Below are 26414 nucleotides of genomic sequence, written 5' to 3'. Positions count from 1 at the left end.
ATTTTGTTGATTCAGTCAGCACAGCATCAACCAATTTGAGCAACTTGGAGGTGGGGTGGCTTGGGGTTGATGATCAGTCTCTTTCTAAGAGGAGCAGTCAGGATTTAACGAGTCATGTCCAGCAGAATCGCCACATCTGGTAGGGAAAGATTAAAAATAAAGATTAGCTTTATTTGTCACATGTACATCAAACCATACAGTGAAATGGGTCGTTTTGTGTCAAAGACCAGCGCACAGCCCGATGACAGATCGTAAGTATTGTCATGCTTCTGCCCCCAACGTACCATGCCCACAACTCACTAATCCACTATCGTCATGCTTCTGCCCGCAATGTGCCATGCCCACAACTCACTAATCCACTATCGTCATGCTTCTGCCCCCAACGTACCATGCCCACAACTCACTAATCCGCTATCGTCATGCTTCTGCCCGCAATGTGCCATGCCCACAACTCACTAATCCGCTATCGTCATGCTTCTGCCCACAACTCACTAATCCACTATCGTCATGCTTCTGCCCGCAATGTGCCATGCCCACAACTCACTAATCCACTATCGTCATGCTTCTGCCCCAATGTGCCATGCCCACAACTCACTAATCCACTATCGTCATGCTTCTGCCTGCAATGTGCCATGCCCACAACTCACTAATCCACTATCGTCATGCTTCTGCCCCAATGTGCCATGCCCACAACTCACTAATCCACTATCGTCATGCTTCTGCCCGCAATGTGCCATGCCCACAACTCACTAATCTGCTATCGTCATGCTTCTGCCCGCAATGTGCCATGCCCACAACTCACTAATCCGCTATCGTCATGCTTCTGCCCCCAATGTGCCATGCCCACAACTCACTAATCCACTATCGTCATGCTTCTGCCCCCAATGTGCCATGCCCACAACTCACTAATCCACTATCGTCATGCTTCTGCCCCAATGTGCTATGCCCACAACTCACTAATCCGCTATCGTCATGCTTCTGCCCGCAATGTGCCATGCCCACAACTCACTAATCCCTACCCTGACCATATGTCTTTTGAATGTGGGAGGAAACCCACAAAGTCACAGGGAGAATGTACAAACTCCTTGCACAAGGCAGCAGGAATCGACACCAGTCAGTGCTTGCTGTAAAGAGATCAAGTCAACCTCTAAGCAGGAGAAATTCAAATTCTTAGGAATGTACATCTTAACCAAAAATTAGATTTTTTTTACAGAAAAATTAGGGCTTTTATTTAGTGGTTCAACCTCAGGGCTGTTTATGATATATCAGTATGTTGTATGTATCCTGACTTTCAAATTCATTTTTCAGATGTTTTATAAACTCAAAGATAAAATCTTTTGTCATTTACATCTCTTCTAGGCCAACTCCAATGCAGGCAACATGAAGTTAGTTTCAGCAATATTGTGTGCAGCCCTCTACCCCAACGTAGTCCAGGTTGGTTCTGAATTCTTTTAATTTACTTCTCATATAATTCAGTAGATTTTAAATTCTGCTTCTTGCAAGGATTAAGTGGGGATAAGACAAAAAACAAGGGTGTAACTCAGGATAGTGGAAGTTCAACTACTTTTTCACTTCAGGATGTTTCTTCTTGAATCCACATCAAGGAGATTTGATTAGATGCCAATTTCTAAATGCAGACAGTGGTTCTGAGCAATAAAGTCAGGTCCATTGATCAGCGCCCTCTAATGGACAGAGGCAATACTACAGTGAATGGCCAGTGAAGTTAGTAGACATGATTTTTTTGAAACTGGTCTTAATTGATTTTACTTAAATAATGTGAAACTGACAAGGATTGACACTCCAAGTATTAATTTCTTGTCAAAGTATTGGAGTATCACCTGAATCTTAGGACAGTAACAGATGAAAGAGAATTAAGTTTAAAAAAAGATGGTAAAATCAGTCAGAAAGAACTAAAGTAATGATGGTTTTTACCTCAGAAGTCTAGCATTGAAATATATGTTCTAGTTGTATAGAGCTGTGAGCAAACTTGATTCGTATGGATATCAGAACTAGAAGGGGAGCAATTCCCTTCTGTACTAATGTCGTATTCTGTATATCTGTACTAATCTCATATTTCTTGATTCTCCTAACATTCAAGATTGGCAAATGACAGCCAAAAATGGGCTAAAAGAACAAGTTTAAGTCATGAGTATGCTTTGGGCGATTTCATATTCTGTGGATTTACATCCACTAATTCCATAGTCATCGCCTTCAAAAATTAGAATACAGGCCGTTGGATACTCAGCAGTTATTGTCCGTTGGTCTCATTATTTCCTCCAATAATAATTAATTTCTGCGAACTCCTCATTCATTCTAGACCCATAGTCCTCCACTGTTTCCAAGAGGTTTTCATTATCTTCTGTGAGACAGTAATAAATAACTTATTAAATTTCTTCACCAATTTCTTATTCCCCAATATAATTTCTCCTGTCTGTAAGGGGTCTATTAACTTGTGTTGCTGTTAAATCTTTTAAAGAAGGTTGGAAGTTATTATAGTCCTGTTTCTCTCACTAAATCGCTGTCCTAGTCTGACTTGGTCCTTCTTTGCTGAGTACTGATCCCTCAGCCATGAGGCTCCTGAACCAGGGTGGATAACTTCATTTACCCCAACACTGAACTGATTCCGCTATGAACTCACTTTCAAGGACTCTACAACTCATGTTCTCAATATTTATTTATTTATTACTATTAATTTGTTTTTCTTTTTTGTATTTGCACAAATTGTTGTCTTTTGCACACCAGTTGTTTGCCTTTGTTGTCAGTGGCTTTTCATTGATTCTATTGTGTTCCTTTGTATTTACTGTGAATGCCCACAAGAAAATGATAATACATTTCCTTTGAACTTGGAAATTGTCCAAACCTCAAGCTTGCTGCTTTTGACATCAATATAATGTTTACCTTTGATTTTTAAAATGCTACCCTTGACTTGATAGCTAAAGCAAGTCATTTTCCTTGTGTATTTTTTTGCTTTAACTATGTTAACCATGCTATTCTACTGTATACTGTAGCTTCCCAGTACAATAGCCTGCTTACCCCTCAGATCCTCAGTTTGCTTTGTTTAGTTTCAACACCCTGCTGTCAGTTTTTAACATAAAATTTTATCATTCTATAGTTACTGTTTCCTAAACCCCTGTTAGTACCAGTGTGTTCCCTGACCCAGATCTAATATAGTCTTTATCCCTGTGTTTCCGCTACACACACGTCTAGCAAACCAGTATTATTTCGATGAATCTGTGGTCCACTTTCTTAAAGTTCAAAGTAAATTTATTATCAAAGTATTATGTCACCATAAGCAACCCTGAAATTAATTTTCTTGCAGGGATTCTCAATAAATCCAATAACCAGTGAATAATAGAATCAGTGAAAGACCACTTCAACAGATGAACAAAAAACTGTGCAAATACAAAAGAAAGAAAAAAGGAATACTAATAATAAATAAATAAATAAGCAATAAATATTGAGAACATGAGATGAAGAGTCCTTGAAAGTGAGTCCATAGGTTGTGGGAACAGTTCAGTGATGGGGCAAGTGAAGTTGAGTGAAGTTATCCCCTCTGGTTCAAGAGCCTGATGGTTGAGGGGTAATAACTGTTCCTGATCCTGGTGATGTGGTTCCTAAGACTCCTGTGCTACCTTTCCGATGGCAGCAGCAAGAAAGGAGCGTGGCCTGAGGGTGGTAGGAGTGTCAGATGACGGGTGCTGTTTTTCTGCGACAATGCAATGTGCTCGATGAAGGGGAGGGCTTTACCCACAATAGTCTGGACCATATCCACTACTTTTTTGGAGGATTTTCTGTTCAAGGATATTTGTGTTTCCACACCAGCCAGTCAATATCATGATCTCCAGAATAAATGTATCTCTCCTGTAGTGCAGGAACCAAAACTGAATGACAAAGTAGCTAAAAAGTCAAAACAGAAAGGACTTTATCTGAATTTCTGCAGCATTTATATATAATAGGACAGGTGAATTAATGGAGCAATTAGAAATAAATGGGAATGATTGAAAAATCATTGCAAAGATTCAGTTGCAAAGTTACCAAAATAGGGAACTAAACTTTCCAGGATACTAACCTTTAAGAAGATGTAGGGAAAATGGAAAAGGAGGGGGAGAAGATCTGATAATAAAGAAAGGGGCAATGCCTGTAGAGAGAGAACTCTAGCAGAAGAATATTTATTTTGAATCTTTCTGTAATTAGGCACTCCACATGAAACACTTTTGATTTGGTATTTTCAGTATTTTATAAGGATTATTGCCCTCTAAGCAGCTCTAATTTCCTAAGTGATGTTGTGCTCTGTATTATTAGTGATGTTTGGGAGGCCTCTGTTCAATTTCCACCAGTATTCTCTTAGCTCCACCAAAATAGATGATAGAAATTGGTAATTTCTCTGTGGGACATGTGTAGGCAGTCCCGTTCTGCCTGGCAGTCGCAGTTCAGAGACAGGCTGGTTGGCCTAAAGTGTCCATACTGGTATTTTTTCCACATGCAGACTGTGTCTTGCCTTCATCATCACATCTATTAATGTAACCGCTTCCTTTTGCCACATTACTAGCTTAATACTCCAACTCTCCCTGTACTCTTTAGTTTGGCATTCTATCAAATCCAAGAAATGAACTGAATTCCTGAGTGGTTTGATTTAATGTAGATGGGGATGTTTTCTCCTGAGGGTGCTGAATCTTTGCAATTCTTTATCCCAAAGAGCTGCACTGATTTTATTCAAAAGGGAAATTATTACATTTCCAGATATGGAATGGGGCAGGGTAAGAGTGAAAGTAGAGGATCAGGTGTGATTGTTGCTGAACAGCAGAGCAGGCTGGATGGGCCAAATGGCCTATACCTGCTTCTATTTCACATGTTACATCAGTCGGAACAGACATTGGAAAATCAGGAAGCTGAAATTGGTCGAAATATAACAACCTCAACATGTTTGTCTTGCATCTAGGTGACTGCTCCTCAGAGTAAGTACACACACACCATGTCAGGTGCAGTGAAGTTGCCACCGAAGGCAGAGGAGCTGCAGTTTGTCACGAAGAATGATGGAAATGTCCACATCCACCCTTCCTCAGTCAACTACCAGGTCAGTGTGGGAGATTGTAGTGTCCCAGTGGGGTGGGAAGGGGGGAGTCAGTGTGGTAGGTTTCTGTGTCCCATTAGGGAAGGGGGTTGTTCCAGAGTGGGAGATTGCAGTGTCCCAGTGGGGGGGAAGGGGGGAGTCAGTGTGGTAGGTTTCTGTGTCCCATTGGGGAAGGGGGTTGTTCCAGTGAGGGAGATTGCAGGGTCCCAGTGGGGCGGGAAGGGGGGAGTCAGTGTGGTAGGTTTCTGTGTCCCATTGGGGAAGGGGGTTGTTCCAGTGAGGGAGATTGCAGTGTCCCAGTGGGGTGGGAAGAGGGGAGTCAGTGTGGTAGGTTTCTGTGTCCCATTAGGGAAGGGGGTTGTTCCAGAGTGGGAGATTGCAGTGTCCCAGTGGGGCGGGGGAGTCAGTGTGGTAGGTTTCTGTGTCCCATTGGGGAAGGGGGTTGTTCCAGTGAGGGAGATTGCAGTGTCCCAGTGGGGCGGGAAGGGGGGAGTCAGTGTGGTAGGTTTCTGTGTCCCATTGGGGAAGGGGGTTGTTCCAGTGAGGGAGATTGCAGTGTCCCAGTGGGGCGGGAAGGGGGGAGTCAGTGTGGTAGGTTTCTGTGTCCCAGTGGGGAAGGGGGTTGTTCCAGTGAGGGAGATTGCAGTGTCCCAGCAGGAGGTCAGAGTGGGAGATTGCAGTGTCCCAGTGGGGCGGGGGAGTCAGTGTGGTAGGTTTCTGTGTTCCATTGGGGAAGGGGGTTGTTCCAGTGAGGGAGATTGCAGTGTCCCAGTGGGACGGGGGAGTCAGTGTGGTAGGTTTCTGTGTCCCATTGGGGAAGGGGGTTGTTCCAGTGAGGGAGATTGCAGTGTCCCAGTGGGACGGGGGAGTCAGTGTGGTAAGTTTCTGTGTCCCATTGGGGAAGGGGGTTGTTCCAGTGAGGGAGATTGCAGTGTCCCAGTGGGGGGGAAGGGGGGAGTCAGTGTGGTAGGTTTCTGTGTCCCATTGGGGAAGGGGGTTGTTCCAGTGAGGGAGATTGCAGTGTCCCAGTGGGGGGGAAGGGGGGAGTCAGTGTGGTAGGTTTCTGTGTCCCATTGGGGAAGGGGGTTGTTCCAGTGAGGGAGATTGCAGTGTCCCAGTGGGGGGGAAGGGGGGAGTCAGTGTGGTAGGTTTCTGTGTCCCATTGGGGAAGGGGGTTGTTCCAGTGAGGGAGATTGCAGTGTCCCAGCAGGAGGTCAGAGTGGGAGATTGCAGTGTCCCAGTGGGGCGGGGGAGTCAGTGTGGTAGGTTTCTGTGTTCCATTGGGGAAGGGGGTTGTTCCAGTGAGGGAGATTGCAGTGTCCCAGTGGGACGGGGGAGTCAGTGTGGTAGGTTTCTGTGTCCCATTGGGGAAGGGGGTTGTTCCAGTGAGGGAGATTGCAGTGTCCCAGTGGGACGGGGGAGTCAGTGTGGTAAGTTTCTGTGTCCCATTGGGGAAGGGGGTTGTTCCAGTGAGGGAGATTGCAGTGTCCCAGTGGGGGGGAAGGGGGGAGTCAGTGTGGTAGGTTTCTGTGTCCCATTGGGGAAGGGGGTTGTTCCAGTGAGGGAGATTGCAGTGTCCCAGTGGGGGGGAAGGGGGGAGTCAGTGTGGTAGGTTTCTGTGTCCCATTGGGGAAGGGGGTTGTTCCAGTGAGGGAGATTGCAGTGTCCCAGTGGGGGGGAAGGGGGGAGTCAGTGTGGTAGGTTTCTGTGTCCCATTGGGGAAGGGGGTTGTTCCAGTGAGGGAGATTGCAGTGTCCCAGTGGGGGGGAAGGGGGGAGTCAGTGTGGTAGGTTTCTGTGTCCCATTGGGGAAGGGGGTTGTTCCAGTGAGGGAGATTGCAGTGTCCCAGTGGGGGGGAAGGGGGGAGTCAGTGTGGTAGGTTTCTGTGTCCCATTAGGGAAGGGGGTTGTTCCAGTGAGGGAGATTGCAGTGTCCCAGTGGGGGGGAAGGGGGGAGTCAGTGTGGTAGGTTTCTGTGTCCCATTAGGGAAGGGGGTTGTTCCAGTGAGGGAGATTGCAGTTTCCCAGCAGGAGGTCAGAGTGGGAGATTGCAGTTTCCCAGCAGGAGGTCAGAGTGGGAGATTGCAGTTTCCCAGCAGGAGGTCAGAGTGGGAGATTGCAGTGTCCCAGTGGGGCGGGGGAGTCAGTGTGGTAGGTTTCTGTGTCCCATTGGGGAAGGGGGTTGTTCCAGTGAGGGAGATTGCAGTGTCCCAGTGGGGTGGGGGAGTCAGTGTGGTAAGTTTCTGTGTCCCATTGGGGAAGGGGGTTGTTCCAGTGAGGGAGATTGCAGTGTCCCAGTGGGGGGGAAGGGGGGTGTCAGTGAGGGAGATTGCTGTGTCCCAGTGGGGGGGAAGGGGGGTGTCAGTGAGGGAGATTGCAGTGTCCCAGTGGGGGGGAAGGGGGGAGTCAGTGTGGTAGGTTTCTGTGTCCCATTGGGGAAGGGGGTTGTTCCAGTGAGGGAGATTGCAGTGTCCCAGTGGGGCGGGAAGGGGGGAGTCAGTGTGGTAGGTTTCTGTGTCCCATTGGGGAAGGGGGTTGTTCCAGTGAGGGAGATTGCAGTGTCCCAGTGGGGCGGGAAGGGGGGAGTCAGTGTGGTAGGTTTCTGTGTCCCATTGGGGGGGAAGGGGGGTGTCAGTGAGGGAGATTGCTGTGTCCCAGTGGGGGGGAAGGGGGGTGTCAGTGAGGGAGATTGCAGTGTCCCAGTGGGGGGGAAGGGGGGTGTCAGTGAGGGAGATTGCTGTGTCCCAGTGGGGGGGAAGGGGGGTGTCAGTGAGGGAGATTGCTGTGTCCCAGTGGGGGGGAAGGGGGGTGTCAGTGAGGGAGATTGCTGTGTCCCAGTGGGAGACAGCAGAAGTTAGCCCAACTCTGTCCTTCAGTCTGGCTGTATCAGCTCAGGGAGATGTCACTTTCTGTCAATGTCCTACCATTTTGACTGTATTTGGGAATTGTGACAGCATCTCTCTATCGAGTTTGACATAGCCTCATGAAAATAGCATTATTTGAATCATCTGCTAATTAATTGCATATTACAGCTGAAAGTGATCTACTCTGCTAGAAAGCTGTCTGGAAGAGCTAATGGAATCAGCATAAAAACAGGTCCTTCAGTCTAAATTCTCCAGGCCAGCCATGGTGCCCACCCAAGCCCGTCCCATTTGTCTGTGTTTGGCCCAGATTCTTCCAAACCAGTGTTTCGCAACGTATTTTTTTTAGCCCAACACCACCAAAAGCACCATCATACTTGCCAATGCCCCTCTTAGGCACAATATAATTTCCAACACCCCCACAGTGTTAAAACATGTCTACCATACGCTAACATAAGAAAAATAATTCTGCTTTAAATTTGTATTTGTCTTTAAACCTAGCTTACACAGTACCTGTGCACCATACAGCAGCTTTGATATCAATGTTACCCTTCAGCTTGATGGTTTTTAGCAAGTGTTGAAATCTCTGGTTCAAGTTGTGACAACAAAAGCCTTAAGCCCCCACACATAACAAATGTTCAAGCAGTTTCTGTTTTTTGTGAGTATGTGGTTCACTGCACTGAAGCTTTCTTCAACAAGGAGAATGAAAATGCAATCAGGAGCGGTTTGGTTTTCTTCAAAGACTAGGAAATTTCATTTAACAGTGCAGCCACATACTACAAAAACAGACACTTTAGATAAGCATATTTGCTTCTTCATCATTCTGAATTTCAATAATTTCTTCTTGCGAGCTCTCTTCCTGTTCTTCCACCTTGCAAAGAAATGGGTTAACTCAGTCCCTAATATCTAGATTGTTCAAATCCTTGAATCCATTCTGAAAATCCTTCTTCAGTGACTACAGGTGTAAGCAGTACTCACCAGCTGTGAAAGAGAGTGCCATACTTTCAATGCAGGGAAACTGTGAGAACATTCTTCGCCCATATATTCTAATTTTTTGGTAAATGTGGACACTGCACTTTTTACATTGGTTAAATTGAAATTCTCACCCTGCAGTTTCATATTTAGAGTGTTCATGACGTTATACCGATCAGCCAGGTATATCATATGTCCACGTAGAAGTTCAATCATGTTTCCCAAACTCTTGTTGACTTTGAGTAAAAATTCAACCAAAGTGTCAAAAAGATCAAAGAAACTGCTTAAGCAGCCTCCTTTCAACAGCCAGTGCAATTCAGTGATGAAGCAAGTGTTCAAACTCTTCCTTATCTTACTGAAACTGATGAAATATTCTGTTATTTAATGGGTGATCTTTAATTTTGTTGATAATATTACAAGTGTCATGCTTGAAAAAAGTCTGAGGTTTTGGCTGCGAATTGTTGATGATGATTTGCACAATGGATTACAAACAGAGTTGGAATTTTTTTTCCATAAATGCCACTAAACTAGCATGGCAACCTGTCAAATACGGTGCTCCATCTGTTGCACAAGAAATCATGTCCCTAATTGGAAAACTTTTATCCTCAATGTACATTTTGAGTTCGTCATAGATTGATTCTCCTTTGATATTTGTTTTTAATTTTTTACAAAAGAGAATCTCTTTATAAATTTTTCCATTTTTGATAAACTATACATATGCCACTAGCAATGCCTTGTCTCTCACAGTTGACTCATCCAGTTGTATCCCAAATTCTGTTTTTCGTAGCTCTGTGCTTAGTTGATACTCAGTATCTTCACTCATTTCATCAATACGACGAGCTACAGAGTTATTACTCAGAGGAATTGATTTTAAAGTATTGATATCCATTTTGAGAACAGTGGCGAGCACATTATTAATCTTTTACCAATTGTATGAGATTTTCCACACTTTGCTATCATTTTGGAAATGTTATAAGAAGCAATGAGACTACTATCAAGGTCATTTTTGGCTTTCTTGGCAAATGACTTGAGTGTGCAATGCTTTTCAAATTCTCCTTTCATCTTCTGGAGCTGAGTAATATCATAAGTAGCCATTTCAGGGTGTCTTTTATGGAAGTGTTCCTGAAATCTTGACGGTTTCATGGCTTCGTTAGTTAGTACAGTAATACAAATAAGACATTTGGGGCATAGCTGAACTGACGGAAACAAAATAAAATCGTACTCCAGGTATGTAATATTATATTGATGCACTTTCTGTTTCTTAGCATAATTAGAATTCAAGGCTTTACCACCTTCAGACTTGTAGAGATTGCGCTGTACGTATTCATCCATCTTTAACGGGGCTAATTTTACATTAAAAAATGAATGCAAACTGGGAGTGCCTATTGGATGTTGACAATGGCAGTGAGTTGACACAGATGGATCGATGGTAATGGCATGCAAAGGAACAGCGAGTCTAAGATGAAGATGATCACAACAGTGAAAATTATGTTGACACGGATTCAGATTGGAATATGAATGTTAGTCAGGATAGAGCTGGTGTTCGGCAAGCTACTTTTATTCTGTTCTAGTTAGCATGATTGACCAATCACAAAAGGTCTCATAATCCCCAAAGATGGTTCTTGACTGCACATACGAAGCCGAGGTCACTTTGAACACCTCAAGAGGAATCCTCGGGATCAGCAGGTTTCACCATTTGGTTCTGGTCAGCACTGTATGAGATAGAGTGATACAACTCTGGTACTCAGAACCCCAACAGACACCCTAACTCTTTACCACTCACTCCCAGTGTCAAGTTGCCTGCAACTATGTATTGTACTGCCTTGGTCTCTGTTCTACAAGTCACCCAGGGCCTGCCCTGGTTTATAGAACATAGTACTGTACAGGCCCTTCAGCTAACAACGTTGTGCTGACCTTTTACCCTACTCTGTTGTCCATCTAACCCTTCCTTCCTACATAGCATTCTATTTTTCTATAATCCATGTGTCTATCTAAGAGTTTATTAAATGGCCCTGTACCACCATCCCTGGCAGCACGTTCCACACACCCAGCACTCTGTGTTAAAAAAAATTACCTCAGACATTCCCCTTCACCCCACCCCCGGCCATACTTTCCTCCAATCACCTTAAAATTATGCCCTCTCATATTACAGACAGACAGACTTTATTGATCCTGAGGGAAATTGGGTTTTGTTACAGTCACACCAACCAAGAATAGTGCAGAAATATAGCAATATAAAACCATAAATAAATAATAATAATAAGTAAATTATTCCAAGTGGAAATAAGTCCAGGACCAGCCTATTGGCTCAGGGTGTCTGACACTCCGAGGGAGAAGTTGTAAAGTTTGATGGCCACAGGTAGGAATGACTTCCTATGACGCTCAGTATTACATCTCGGTGGAATGAGTCCCTGGCTGAATGTACTCCTGTGCCTAACCAGTACATTATGGAGTGGATGGGAGACATTGTCCAAGATGGCATGCAACTTGGACAGCATCCTCTTTTCAGACACCACCGTCAGAGTCCAGTTCCACCCCCCACAACATCACTGGCCTTATGAATGAGTTTGTTAATTCTGTTGGTGTCTGCTACCCTCAGCCTGCTGCCCCAGCACACAACAGCAAACATGATAGCACTGGCCACCACAGCCTCGTAGAACATCCTCAGCATTGTCCAGCAGATGTTAAAGGCTCTCAGTCTCCTCAGGAAATAGAGACGGCTTTGACCCTTCTTATAGACAGCCTTAGTGTTCTTTGAACAGTCCAGTTTATTGTTCATTCGTATCCCCAGGTATTTGTAATCCTCCACTATGTCCACACTGTCCCCTTGGATGGAAACAGGGGTCACCAGTGCCTTAGCCCCCCTCAGGTCCACCACCAGCTCCTTAGTCTTTTTCACATTAAGCTGCAGATGATTCTGCTCACACCACGTGACAAAGTTTCCCACCGTAGCCCTGTACTCAGCCTCATCTCCCTTGCTGATGCATCCAACTATGGCAGAGTCATCAGAAAACTTCTGAAGATGGCAAGACTCTGTGCAGTAGTTGAAGTCCGAGGTGTAGATATTAGCCATTTTCACCCTGGGAAAACTTCCCAAATTGCGTCACTCCATACTTGTCTGCCATTCCTATGCCCATTTTTCCATTTGGTCTGGATTCTGACTGCTGAAATGTGGCTGAAGCAAAGTATAGTTCTGATGAGGAAGACCACAGTCTCCTTCTCTACAAACATTTGTATTTTCCACCTAGAGCTGGCTCAGGATTGGACTACCAGTGCAGTAAATTTCTATGAATCTTTTAAAATAGCAATTCCTCTAATAATTAGCAAAGTAGTGAATACATTAGCTTCACACTGGTGGATTTGCCTGTTTGCTTTTAAAGGATCAATACATTGTAAATGGAGTTTCATTCTCCTAAACAAAATACATGCCACAGGATGTTTTGTGGCATCAATGTCTCTCTGCTGTAACATAAAGGTTAACATGTTGTAGATACTGTAGTATTAGTATTTAAATACACACGTTACCCAGCTTGCCTGTGAATCAAGTTTTTTGAACAGTTTGGTCTAGCATCATTTCTGATTACCTGATTTTTTTCCCCAGTGTAATGCAAAGAGAAGCTCTTAATTTTTATTCTTTCTGACCAAAGCAAGGCCCCCCTTTGCCCTGCAGGTGGATGCAAACTGATGGCACCATTCCAAGAGGGGTTATAGAGTCATTCTGATAACATGGACAGGAGTTACCTCTCAATTGTGATCCCATTCATGGTGGGACTGTATTTCTAAAACCAGCGAGTGTACCTCCAAACCACTGTAAAGAATTCAGAAAAACTGAAGGTCAGATTAAATGTTTTCAGCAAAATCAGGGTTGTTTTGTCACATTAATTATACTGTTTTTGCTTAAGTTTTTTATTTCCAGTAGGTTTCCCTGCGTAAGAAATGTGAATATTAAGCCATGGCTATGTTGTACTCTAGGTCCGTCACTTTGAAAGTCCATACTTGGTGTACCACGAGAAAGTGAAAACCAGCCGGGTGTTTTTGCGAGACTGCAGCATGGTGTCCGTGTACCCTCTCGTGCTGTTTGGGGGAGGCCAGGTCAACGTGGAGCTCCAGAGGGGGCAGTTCATCCTCTCTCTCGATGATGGGTGGATTCGATTTGCGGCTGCCTCCCACCAGGTGAGGTTCTGGTGCAGGGTCAGTGCTGGGAGCTTCCTGTGGGCCAAGACGTTTGTTACGTGATTTCACTGCTGTGCTCAGTCTGTTTGGATGGGGGAGCGACTGCAGGCAGTTAATCAAAAAATCACGAGTTCCATCACCATCTGTGCTGGATTTGCCAACTTGGCTGATTATTGTCATAAATATTATAACTACTGTTATTACTCTTGTCCACAAATAGTGTCCAGTCCTGATGAAGGGTCTCAGCCCAAATCGTTGACTGTTTACTGTTTTCTTAGTGGCTTCCTGGACTGCTGAGTTCCTCCAGCATTTTACGTGTGTTATTACTCTTGTAATGTGCAGAGGACATCTGGTTAACAATAGGCTGTGGACTGCAACTTTCAGGAAGATCTGATGCAAGGTCAACCTCTCCATTTTACTTTAATATGGTTTTCATTAAACCTTTTTTTAATTGCATTGACATTACAGCTAGAAATTCGTACAGTTGCAAGAAAAAGTTGGTGAACCCTTTGCAGTTACCTGGTTTACTGTATTAATTACTCATTAAATGTGGTCTGATCTTCATCTAAGTCACAATAATAGACAAACACAATCTGCCTAAACTAATAGTACACAAACAACTTCATCAAAAACAACTTTCAGAGGACCTTAGAAGAAGAATTGTAGAGATGCATCTCTAAAGATCTGAGTGTTCATCAGGCCACAGTAAGAGAAATTGTGTACACATGGAGACAACTCAGTGCTGTTGCTACTCTCCCTAGGAGTGGACATCCTGCAAAGATCACACCAAGAGCACGGCATGAAATGCTGAAGGAGGTGAAAAAGAAAACAAGGGTAACAGCAAAACAACCTGCAGACACCTCTCAAACTTGCTGAAGTCTCTGTCCGTGTGGGAAGCTGTCCATCCGGGGAACAGTACTGCAGCATAAAAGCCAGGACCAACAGGCTCTGGGACAGCTTCTTCCACCAGGCCATCAGACTGATGAACTCACACTGATTTGAGTGTACTCTGTATTACATTGACTGTTCTATTTATTACAAATTATTATAATTACTATGATTAAACATGGCACATTTAGATGGAGACGTAACAAAGATTTTTACCCCTCATGTATGTGAAGGATATAAGAAATAAAGTCAGTTCAATTCACTATAAGAAAATCACTGAACAAGGATGGTGTTCATGGAAGGGACACCACAGAGGAAACCACTGCTCTCCAAAAAACACATTGCTGTATGTCTCAAGTTTGCAAAAGACCACCTAGATGTTCCACACACTTCTGGGACAATGTTCCGTGGACAGATGAGACCAAAGTTGCACTTTTTTTTAGCAAAAATGCACATTGCTATGTTTGGAGGAAAAAGGACACCAACACCAAAACCTCATCCCAACTGTGAAAGCATGGTGGGAGGAGCATCGTGGTTTGGGGCTGCTTTGCTGCCTCAGGGCCTGGACACCTTGCAATCATTGAGGAAACAATTCAAAATTGTATCAAGACATTTTACAGGAAGATATCAAGGTAGCAGTCTATCTCCTGAAGCTTAATAGAATTTGGATGATGCAACAAGACCATGATTCCTTTGTGTAGGGTAGTGGTAATGTATATTATGTATGTATAGTACAACTCTAATACAAATATGCCCCCTTTCTAACCCATATTCCTCCCCCCTCTTGTACTGTTCTCAGATTGCAGAGTTGATTCGAGGGCTTCGCTGGGAACTGGACCAGCTACTGGAGGACAAAATCAAGGAACCCACAATGAATTTGTGCACCTGCCCACGAGGGTCACTTATCATCAAGATGATTGTGAAGCTTGTAACAACCCAGTGATGGCTTGGCCAAAAAGGTGTCCTGCCAAAGTGCTGTTCAGATGCAGTGAGAACCTAACGGCCAGGGGGAGCAACTTATCCTCCTGTTGCCTCCGTAAACACTGGCAGCCAAACCTTTCTGGCCACTTCAGTTACAGATGGGTTAGTGAACTATGTGGCACAAGTACTGTGGGTAAGGATTCAGTACTTCAATCATTACATCAAGGAAATCTTCGCTGCGTCTCTTAGTAAAGGAGATCTGATGACAACCTGATTGATTGCAAGGGCAAGAGGAAGCATTATTTATTGTTCAATATAGGAATAAAAAAGGAAGCTTGAAAAATTATTGAATTATTTTTACTTTAAATGTATAAACTGATAAGCCTGAGAACTGAGATTAACTTCGTTTCCACATTGGTGAGATTTAGTTTCTATCAGAAAACTATTTGAGGCCAACCGACAATATTGCTGGCTTTAGTTTGCACACCTTTAAGTGGCTGCTACAGTCTGAGATCCTGGTTGATCAGTCAAAGTAACGCACAATAAATCGGTAGTCTTTCACTGTTACTCTGTAAACAGGGGTCGTGGGGACGAAATGGTCAGCTTTTAAATTACTTTGCTATCAAGCAAGCAACTAACTGTTCCATGTTTATGGCACTTTAATAAGCAGTGGAATATAAAATATAATTAAAAATTGGTATTGTAATATCATTACCAACCAGTGCCAGGACACTTGCAGGTGTATCAGAGGAATGATGGTGGCTAGTGGAGATGACTAGCAGCTCCAGTAACCAGGGTTCAGTCCTGACCATTTCGGAACTTGCCTGTTCTTTCTTTGATTACCTGTGTTTCCTCCGCACACTCTAGTTGTCTCCCATGTCCCAAAAGGGTTAGCAGGTTAACCAGCCACTGTTAAATGCCCTCCTATATAGATAGGTGGCAGAATCTTGGGAGGGGATGCTGAGGAAATGAAATGGGTTTAGATAATTCTATTGATGGTTGGCACTAATGAGGTGGGTCAAGGTGCATGTTCAAGTGCTGACTCCCTCATTGCCTCTTCCGTACGAACCCCACACACCAAGTTCTCACTCCCCATCAAGCACAACAAAAAAACATAACAAGAAAACAAGTCCTGAGTAAGGGTTTCAGCCCCGAACGTCAACCGTTTACTCCCCCACCCCCATAGATGCTGTCTGACTTGCTGAGTTCCTCCAGCATTTTGTGCGTAGGAGCAGGTGTAAGTCATTTGTACTAATTCCATTTTTATTTTCCCTTGACCATCAAGCACCTACCGTATTTATATTAACCCCAGTTTTATTTACCACACATTCTCATCAACTCCTCTCACCTACGCGATAAAGGAAATTTATAATGGCTGTTCAGCCGAGTACAGGTTAGTAGGTCACATGGGTGTAATTGGGCCAGAAGGGCTTGTTGGGCCAGAAGGGCTTGTTACTGTACTGTATCTCTAAAAACATTGGCGCAGCATCTTGGCCCTGAATTGTAGTGTAGTGTTCTGTGTTCTACAGTAACGCCTTGTTCTTCCGGAGATTGCTCGGAAAAAAGTCAATACGCTAAAAAAATCTTCCTAATGCAGTCAGATCCAGACTGCAAACAGGATGTTATTAGAGTAATTTTTTACCTTGAATGTGTTTAAATAAAATTTCAGCATTATAGCTGCAAAAAAAAATCTGCCTTTTAAAAGAATATATTTTCCTAGGACTTTTCACGTAGATCATAAGATAGTTTTAATTTAGCCAGAAAGGCCTACAATGCTTTCATTTGTATCATCCATTTGTGCCTTTAGTATTGAAATTTTTGCCTCTGCTTTGCTGATTTAAAAGTCCACATTTAGTGTGCTGCTCACTCTTTGCAAAGCGAACTTCATATCCATTTAACAGATATATTCAATGGCCTCTTTATTGGGTACCTCCTGCACCTAATAAACAAATTCCCCAACCCTTTCCTGTATTCCTCATTCTGACCTTTCACTTCTTCTCTCCTGCATATTACTACTCCCTGGGTCCCCTATTCCCGTTTCTCCAGTGGTCCACTCTGTCCTATCAGATTCTTCCTTCTCCAGCCCTTGACCTTTCCCACCCACCTGGCTTCATCGATCACCTTCCAGCTAGCCTCTTTCACCTACCCTCACTTTTTTATTGTGGCATCGTCCCCCCTCCTTTTCAGTCCTAAGGAAGGGTCTCGAAACTTCGACTTTTTATTCCTCTCTACAGATGCTGCCTGACCTGCTGAGTTCCTCCAGCATTTTGTGTGTTGCTCTGGATTTCCAAGTACAGAAGTTTTGGTTTCTATGATTGCTGCTGTAGCTGGACTTGTTAAAGGCCAAAATCTGTCCAAGCTAGTAAGCGCTTAAATTGTATATCTGCATTGTTAAAGTTAAGGAGGTTGGTCTATGTCTGACTTTCTAAAGCTGTCGGAACAGATATTTATCATTACACATAATTCTCAGTTTTTACTTATGAGAACTTGCTGTGTTAGTTTAAACAACTTACAACAAATCTAATAAATTTGCAGATAACCATGCTGATTTGTAACTTTGTATATTTTTTTAATGTATATTCCAAAATTCTGATTTCACTGAGCATTTGTCAACTCTATGATAACTGATTGTCAGGGTCATGCACGATTCCATTGTTCCCCAGAGGATTTAACTTGTCCTTCCTGGGGAAAAAAAGGAAAGTATGAATGAAGAGACAAGTTGTTCATATTTTAACACGAGTAAATGGAAGAGGATAGGGAGGGAGAAGGTAGAACCACTCAAGGATAAAGGGGAGAACATCTGGCTGGAGGCAGAAGACTTGAGCAAAGTCCTAAGTAAGTACTTAGGACTAAGTAAGTATTTACTGAGGAGAAGGACCTGGAGGATACTGGGAACAGTGTGGAGCATATTCATAATCTAAGGAATTTCAATATAGATAGAGAGGCAGTATTGGGTCTCTTGAGAACGCTAAGGTGAATAAATCCCCAGGTTATGAGATTGCAGGTGCTTTGACCAATATCTTTGTGTTTTCTAATCACAGGCAAGGTCTCAGAGAACTGCTTGAGTAACTAATGTTCCATTGTTCAACAAGGGAATTGGGGATAATCCTGGAAACTGTAGACTGGTGAATCTCATGTCAATGGTACAGAGGTTACTGGAGAGCATTCTTAGAGGCTGAACCAGCCTGGCTTGTTTTCTCTGGAGCGGTGTAGGTAGAGAAGACCTGAGAGAAGTTCATAAGAGACATAGACAGACAGGCAGTATCATCTCCCAGGGTCAAAACGTGTAATGCTAGAGAGCATGCATTCAAGGTGAGAAGGGAGTAAGTTCAAAGGAGATGTGTGTAGTAAGTTTTTCTTTTAAAAGTATGGGCACCTGGAATGCAACGCCAGGGTTGGTAGTGGAGGCAAACATGATAAAAGCATTTTAGACGTTCCTAGACAGGCGCTTGAATGTTCAAAGAATGGAGGGTTATCTACATATTGAGATTACTAGTCTAAGTAATTCAGCACAACATTGTTGGCTTAAGGACCTGTTCCTGTGTCATACCGTTGTAAGGTATCATTGAATAATATTTAGTATTTTATACCTCCTTTTCTATGCTCTTGCATTTTGTATTTTTTCTCAACTCTCATGCCCTGTCCTTTGGGCATTTTGGTGACTCTCTCTCTCTCTCTGCCCCTCCACTATGTGGTAAAATGAACATTTTTCCATTTTCTCTGCTGGATTTACAAGATCATTTTCCATTTTAGATTTAAGATTTGCCTGCATGCTCACAGTATTCCTTAAATTTGAGGTATTAAACAGCACTTCCCATTCTATTATAAGAATGTACTGACAAATACTTATTTTCACCCCGTCTCCTGATACAAATCCCCAAAATTCCATTTTCATAATGTACATATAACTTCTGAATCAGGCAGAATTAAACTGCGTATGGTTTCAAGTCTATAACAGTGACAAAGAAACTGTTGTCTTTGTTATATCTTTTACTAATGAACTTCAGAATGGAAGTTGTATATTTACAACAGTACCTTGTGAGATGAAAACATACAAAAACTCAACATGAGATTTTCTTCTGGACAGTTAAAAATGGTACATCGGTTTGGATGACAAGCTCATTTTGAACTTTAGTTTTACTCTGCACAGCAGCAATAAGAACTGCGTCATAATTCTGGTCTGGGGAGTATCTGCAGAAGAATGGTAAATGTTTTACAATGGAGTTGCAGATACTAAATTTACCAAAGAAACCGGTACTTTATTCATTTTTGTCACCAGCTTCAGGGTTACAGTTGATGAGGCTTTGAACTCTAGATAAGATGATTTCATTAGAGCTATTGCAGTCTTCCGCATTATATGGCGGAGAAACAGTCAACACCCCGGCCACACACAGCGTCTTATTTTGGTCCCCTTGCTCTGTAACAGGAATCCGGTTTTTCTCCAGCCAGGACTTCAGGCGGAGTTTCCGCTGTTCGAGCTCCTCGTTGCTGTAGGCCCTGCTTCCTACGGGCATGAATAAGGCCGAGAGCCTCTCAGTGGTGTTACTTTCTCCCTCACTAATCAGTTCCACCGCCTGGATCGCATGGCCCATGACGGTCGCAACAGACACCTTCTCAGCATCTACGAAGTTCACCAGAACAACACTAGAAGAAATTAAAGATCCAGTTAATCACCAAGGACACCTGACAGCAAAAGATAGACTACTATTAAAGATGCTTTATCTGAATAGAACAGTGAGTGCTGTCAGATGGTCGCCTAATGGCTGCACCATACACTGCTAAGCTAACTGTAGACACACACACACACACACACACACACACTTTTCACTGCAATAACCTAGAAACTGCCCCATGCAGAAGCACTACCTTCCTGGCAGAATATCTAGGGGTCTATTCTGTGCTCAACATATTGATGCAATCACAAAGGAAGCACGCCAGCGGCTATATTTCATTAGGAGTTGGTGGAGATCTGGAACGTCACCAAAGACTCTAGCAGCTTTCTACAAATCACTCTGACTGGTGGCATCACCAGCTAGCATGGTAGTGCCAATGCACAGGATCGGAAAAAATGCAGAGCGTTGTAAACTCAGCCAGTTCCATCATCAAGGACATCTTCAATGGGCAATGCCGCAAGAAGAGAGCATCCCTCATTAAGGACGCCCACCATGCAGAAGATGCCCTCTTCTCATTGCTATCACCGGGGAGGAGGTGCAGGAGACTGCAGACACACACTCAACCTTTTAGGAATAGCTTCTTCCCCTCCGTCACCAGATTTCTGAATGGACAATGAAACCACTTTTTATTCTTTTTGCATTATTTTTTTTTCCTTGACTTTTATGTCTTCACAGTACTGCTGCCACAAAACAACAAATTTCACAACATCAGTGCTATTAAACCCGATTCTGATTCACTTAGGAGCAAGGAGTTGGCTATCCATTCCTTTAAAATTACAACACTACCACAGCTGGTCTTCACCCTCTTCTCTTTTTTCCATCACTATTCCCATCTCTCTTGATGCCTGGTTGAATGAACAGAATTATTGAAACTCCAGGGTAAAAAAATTCCAAAGGTTCACCGTCCTCTGAATGGAGAATTTCTCCATGTTGTAACTGCCCCTTGTTCCCAAACTATGCCCTGTGGTTCTAGATTCCACAGTCCCTAGCTAGTTTTGATGAGATCTCCTGTAAGCCTTCTAAACATCAAAGAATACAGTACTACTCTATCCAATCTATCTTCAAAGGGCAAACCAGTCCAGTCATATCTGGAACCAGTCAGGTGAACGTAAGGTAAATATGTCCTTTCTTGGGCAAGGGGCAAAAACTGTTGCTCTCCTTGCATCATGTTCTGTGAAATAGCAATAAAACTTGTAAAGACCTATAATCAAAACTTAAAAAGCTAATGTAACACTGGACTGCTTTCAATACCTGCACACTGGCCTTAACAGACAAGTGTACAACCACTGCTGGAGACTGTACCACCGATTGCTGGGCATTGTTGCTCAGGGTCTTGGACCACATCGGTTTATTTTTGCGAGTGAATATGCTTCTTTACTCAATATTTTGAATTAAGTTACTAGCTATTTTTGAATGTTTGTTTGCTATTTTGAATATTTTGCTCCTTGGCCCCAGAGGAACACTGTCTCATTCAGCTGTATCTGTGTATGGTTTGAATGATAATTAAACTTGATTTGATTTGACTTGGGTTCCCTTGACACTACCCAATTATCAGTTAACAATTACTTTACTTTTCGATTAATATGCAATGTGAAAAATCACTTTTTTTTACGTTTGTATTCCATCTCAAGTTTGTCATTCAACTGTACACATGTACGTGGCCAAATAAGACAATATTCCTCTGGATCAAGGTGCACGACACAGAATGAATGAATAACTAACACACACACACACGCGCACACACGCACCCCCCCCCCCAAATAAATTAACAAAATATATTCCAGAATATTGGAATTTAAGGTGCAGTCAGGACACAAGTTAGGAAAGTGAACAGTATAATGTTACTGGCGCTTTCTGAGTGATGAGACCTGGGCAGTGGCAGAGAGTTCAGTAGTCTCGTGGCCTGGGGGTAGAAGCTGTTTCCTAACAGTCCATCTGCCAGGTCTCAAACTTTTGCTACATCCCAGTCAGGACAAGTGCTAGTAAGCCAAGGGACAATAAGGTAGGCGTATATAAATGTAAGGTAGTTCAGAAGAAATTCAGGAGAGAAAATATATATATAAAACAAATTCATGTAAGGGGAAGCTAGTCAAATGCACAAGGAAGAAACAAATATGGAGCAACAGTCACAAAGTTCGATGGGGAAAGGGACAGTGCAGTAGCATAGCAGTTAGTGTCACGCTTTGGGTAAAAATGTAGATGGGTGGGTTAGTAAGTTTGCAGATTGGTGGAGTTGTGGATCGTGTAGAAGACTGGCAAAGAATGCAGCATGATATAGATCAGATGCAGATATGAGCTGAGAAATGGCAGATGGAGTTTATCCCAGGTAAATGTGAGGTGTTGCATTTCAGTAGGGCAAATGCTAAGCAGAGAAATCTTGGGGTCCAAGTTCAAAGCTCCTGGAAAGTGGCTACACAGGTCGATAGGGTGGTTAAGAAGGCTTACGGAATGCTTGCTTTTATTAGTTGAGGCATTGAGTTCAAAAGTCAAGGTTATGTTGCAACTTCATAAAACTCTGGTTAGGTCACATCAGGAGCATTGCATGCAGTCTGATCGCCCCACTGTAGAGAGGATGTTGAAGCTTTAAACAGGGTGTAGAAGAGGTTTACCAGGATGCTGCCTGGTTTAGAGAGCATGTGCTCTCACGAGAGGCTCAACAGACTCGGGTTGTTTTCTCTGGAGTGGTGGAGTCTGAGGGGAGATCTGACAGAGATTATGAGAGGCGTGGACAGCATCTCTTTGCCAGGGTTGAAATGTCTAATACCAGAGGGCATGTATTGAGGATGTGAGGGGTAAGGTTTTTACTCAGAGAGTGGTGGAGTCTGAGGGGAGATCTGACAGAGATTATGAGAGACATAGACAGAGTGGACAGGGAGAATCCTTTTCCCAGGGTTGAAACATCTAATACCAGAGGACATGCATTGAAGGTGAGAGGATGTGAGGGGTAAGGTTTTTACTCAGAGTGGTGGATGTCTGGAATGTGCTGCCTGGTATGGTGGTAGAGGTAAATACATTTGAGGCTTTTAAGATAAGTTCAGATAGGCAGATGAATGTGAGAAAGATGGAGGGATTAGTTGGGGGGGGGGTTTCATGTAGTTTTTAGCTGGTTGGGCACAAATTGTGGGCAGAGGGCCTGCTCCTGTGCGATGTGTGTTTTTTTTATTAAACAAAATATACTTCATTCCAAAAAAAAATTATATACAATAACCATTCAAAGACTTTCAATTCTTTACAGTTGGTACCATTACTGTCTTTACATTTTCAAAGTTCAAACGTTTTGCCACCCATGTGGCACTCTGTTCTTTCATATTTACATTCAGGGGGTTCATCGCCCGCTCTGTCTGTAGGAAGTTCGTACAGCTCTCCCTGTGGGTTTCCTCACACATTTCAATTAGGGCTAGTAAGTCGTGGACGAGCAATACATCTCACACTATGTTTCAATGTACGTGACAAATAAACTCAAAACGCGGTGCTAGAAACATTATGAAACTTGTGGACTGTCCAGCACAATCTTCGCTGATTTGACTTGACACAAATGATGGACTTCACTGAATGTTTTGATGTACGTGTAACAAATAAAGCTAATCTTTATCTTTATTTTCAATTACCTTCCTGATACTGGATCAACCGTGAAGACCCAGCCCTGGTAAGTGTTCTTTTCATCCGCAGTAACTTTCACTTCTTTATTTAGATATTTCTCCCATTCTAAGGGTTTCTTTGTCTTCCATTCATTCATATTTACCAGACAATAATACCTCAAATCTATAAAGATGCAAACAGATACAAATCAAACATTTTATTCTTCAAAGCAAAACATGAGGTATTTTTGTGCTGCAGTATTAGAAACCAGCTTGGGATATATTTAACACAATATTGTAAGGCCAGACACAAAATAACCCAGAGTTACACTCAGTGGCCACATTATTAGGTACACCTGCTCGTTAATGCAAATATCTAATCAGCCAATCATGTGGCAGCAACTCAATGTGCTAAAGCATGCAGACATGGTCAAGAGGTTCAGTTGTTGTTCAGACCAAACATCAGAATGGGGAAGGAAATGTGATCTAAGTGACTTTGACCGTGGAATGATTGTTTGTGCCAGATGGGGTGGTTTGAGTATCTCAGAAACTGCTGATCTCCTGGGATTTACATGTACAATGGTGCAAAAACAAAGAACATCGAGTGAGCAGCAGTTCTGTAGGCAAGAACACCTTGTTAATGAGAGAGCTTTGTCCCACTGAGGCAGAGTAAAGGTGATAGGGTGATGGATCTATGGTTGCCAAGAAATGTGGAACATCTTGTCGAGAGGAAGAAAAAAGCTGATGGTTTAGGAAGCACGGATCAGACGGCAGTTACAAGATAGGAAGGAGCTGAAGCACAGATTTAGGAGAGCATGAAGTGGCCTTGGTAATAGGATTAAGGAAACACCCAAAGTGCTCTGCACATACGTGAACAACAGGACGATGACTAGAGTGAGAGTAGGACTCATCAGGGACAAAAAAGGGAACATGTCCCTGGAGTCAGAGGAGGTAGGGGAGGTCCTTAATGATGCTTTGCTTCAGTATTCACCAATGAGAGGGACAGCATGATAGGCTAGAACATGTCAATTTTAAGAAAGGATTTGCTGTAACTTTTGAACAGGATATACCCCAGGAAGTGTGAGAAGAGATTGCTATGGCTTTGGCGAAGATCTTTGTGTCCTCACTGGCCACAGGAGTAATACCAGATTGGAGGGTGGTGAATGTTCACAAAGAAATAGTGATGATCCCGGGAATTATAGACCAGTGAGTCTTACAGCAGTGGCGGAGAAAATTCTTAGAGACAGGAATGACCAGCATTTGGAGAAGCCTAGCCTGGTTAGAGATAGTCAGCATGACTTTATGAGAGGTAGCTCATGCCTCACAAACCTGACTGAATTTCTTGAGGATGTGAAAAAACACACTGATGAGCATAGAGAATTGGATGTTGTGTGTATGGATTTTAGTAAGGCTTTTCGTAAGGTTCCCATGATAGGCTCAGTCAGACGTGGGATCCAGGGAAATTTGACTCTGTGGATTCAGAATGGACTTGCCCACAGAATACAGAGGGTGGTAGTAGATGGAATGCATTCTGCCTGGAGATCAGTGACCAGTGGTGTTCAACAGGGCTCCGTTCTGGGATTCCTGCTCTTTGTGATGTTTATAAATAACTTGTATGAGGAAGTGGAAAGATGGGTTAGCAATTTTGCAGATGACACCAAGTTTGGTGAAGTTATAGATAATGTAGAAGGTTACTGTAGACATTGACAGGATGCAGAGCTGGGCTGAGAAGTGGCAAGTGGAGTTCTGCCCAGAAAAGTGTAGAGAATTACATTGGAAGGTCAAATTTGAAGGGAGAATACATGGTTAATGACAGCGTGGAGGAACAGAGGAATCTTGGGATCCATGGCCTCCCCCAGGAAAAATATATTGTCTGTCCAGTCTCTCTATGCCCCTCATAAGCCTCTATCAGATCTCCCCTCAGCCTCTGCAGCTCCTGAGAAAACCTTTCTAATCAAGGGAATCAGCATATTTTCCCGATTTGACTCTTTAACCAGAACCTTTCTGGGTGCAGACTAACCCTGTCCCATGGAGATTTTTTAAATAGCTTCCCTATCATTAATATTATTCCAACCCCAGAAGAGGAATGAATTTTCCCCGGTCTAGGAGCGTCCAAAAATAGGCAGAGCTTTAAAGTGGGGGGGGGGGGGGTAGAAGAGAGAGATTTAAAAGGGAAGCAACTTTTTCCACAAACGATTGTGAATATATGGAACAGTTTGCCAGAAGAAGTGTTTGGGGCAGAGACAAGAACAACATTTAAAACATTTGGACAGGTGCATGGCTATGAGTGATTGGATATGGGACAAAAGCAGGCAAGGTCGGCAACTTGGTCAACGCGGACGAGTTGTATCGCAGGGTCTCAGATCTATAATAAAAAAATACATGCAAGTGGAACTGCTTTTCGTCTAGGATCAAGTGATGAGCTCTGCGGCATTTAATGCAGACACAGTTCCATAGGAGCCGCTCTGTGCAGGATTGTGGGCGCGGAGTGCCCAGGGTGGGAGGTATGAACCCCCGAACACCTCGGGCAGCTGTTTGCACGGCAGTTACACCTCGTCCAGCACCCACAGCCATTCAACCGTCGGGCCGTGACCCACCTCCTCCCAGTTCCCCGGACCTGCTTCGCCCGCAGCATCTCCACTCACCCCGCTCTGGCGCTCCGCTATCGTCGTCACCTCACCACCACCACCGGCGCTCCGCAATGACGTTCAACGCGATGATGTTGCCTGACGTGGTGACGTACACGGAAGCGTGTGGCCGGACCTCGGGTCGCGTTAACTGGGAGGTCCCGAAATCCGAGGGGCGCCCCGGGGTTGGTTCTCCCGCCCTCAGGAGCTGCCCCGTGACCGTGAAAAGGAGGAATACGTCCCGGTCGGTCTGATGTCCGAAACTGATCGACCCTTTCCTCCAGGCTCCAACATCTACTCAACTCGCCCACCCCCGCTGGAATGGCCTCGATGGGCCGAATGGCCTGGTTCTGCTCCTATGTCTGATGAAATGTGAAGCCTGACTCTAGATTGGGTCAATGCGGGGATTCAGTGACTCGGCTCCCATATCAGTAAACTCGGCCTGGAGTTGGATTTCAGGCTTGAAAGATACACTGAACATAGAAGCTCACATATGCCGAACACAGGGGTTGACCAAACACGATTAACGGTTTCCTTTTCTATACTTTCCTCCTAGTTTGCCGAAGGGGTAAATAAGAATAGTAGCTTTGCAGTCGGTTTCTACTGGGTTGTTACACATAAAGAGCTGCAGGAACTGAGCGAGTCAGGCAA

The 26414-nt window shown here is 43.7% G+C and overlaps 2 protein-coding genes across 4 annotated transcripts in view; one reads left to right on the top strand and one right to left on the bottom strand.

The window, feature by feature from the left end:
- The window catches only part of dhx57 (DEAH (Asp-Glu-Ala-Asp/His) box polypeptide 57), a 91551-nt gene extending 74122 nt beyond the window's left edge, over positions 1–17429 (top strand). For both annotated transcript variants that reach the window (XM_073051519.1, XM_073051517.1), the window contains 4 exons: positions 1360–1434; positions 4940–5074; positions 12876–13076; positions 14764–17429. In XM_073051519.1, coding sequence (XP_072907620.1) covers positions 1360–1434; positions 4940–5074; positions 12876–13076; positions 14764–14907 — 555 coding nt within the window. In that variant the 3' untranslated portion in view covers positions 14908–17429. The remainder of the gene's footprint in view (positions 1–1359; positions 1435–4939; positions 5075–12875; positions 13077–14763) is intronic.
- A 1428-nt stretch (positions 17430–18857) lies between these two features.
- Positions 18858–25861, bottom strand: gemin6 (gem (nuclear organelle) associated protein 6). 2 transcript variants are annotated; one of them, XM_073051515.1, is made up of 3 exons: positions 25782–25861; positions 23167–23320; positions 18858–19529 (listed from the first exon to the last, which is right to left on the bottom strand). In XM_073051515.1, exons 2-3 carry the CDS (start codon positions 23292–23294, stop codon positions 19145–19147), a joined length of 513 nt encoding a protein of 170 aa, XP_072907616.1. In that variant the 5' UTR covers positions 23295–23320; positions 25782–25861; the 3' UTR covers positions 18858–19144. The 2 variants fall into 2 exon arrangements, with proteins under 2 accessions (XP_072907616.1, XP_072907617.1); XM_073051516.1 differs by having other exon boundaries at positions 25734–25786.
- Between the last annotated feature and the right edge of the window lie 553 nt (positions 25862–26414).

The sequence above is a fragment of the Hemitrygon akajei genome, chromosome 7 (genome assembly GCF_048418815.1).
Source record: "Hemitrygon akajei chromosome 7, sHemAka1.3, whole genome shotgun sequence".
NCBI classification, from domain to species: Eukaryota; Metazoa; Chordata; class Chondrichthyes; order Myliobatiformes; family Dasyatidae; genus Hemitrygon; species Hemitrygon akajei.
Note: the sequence above shows the minus strand (reverse complement) of the source record. Positions and strands in the feature narration are given on the sequence as shown.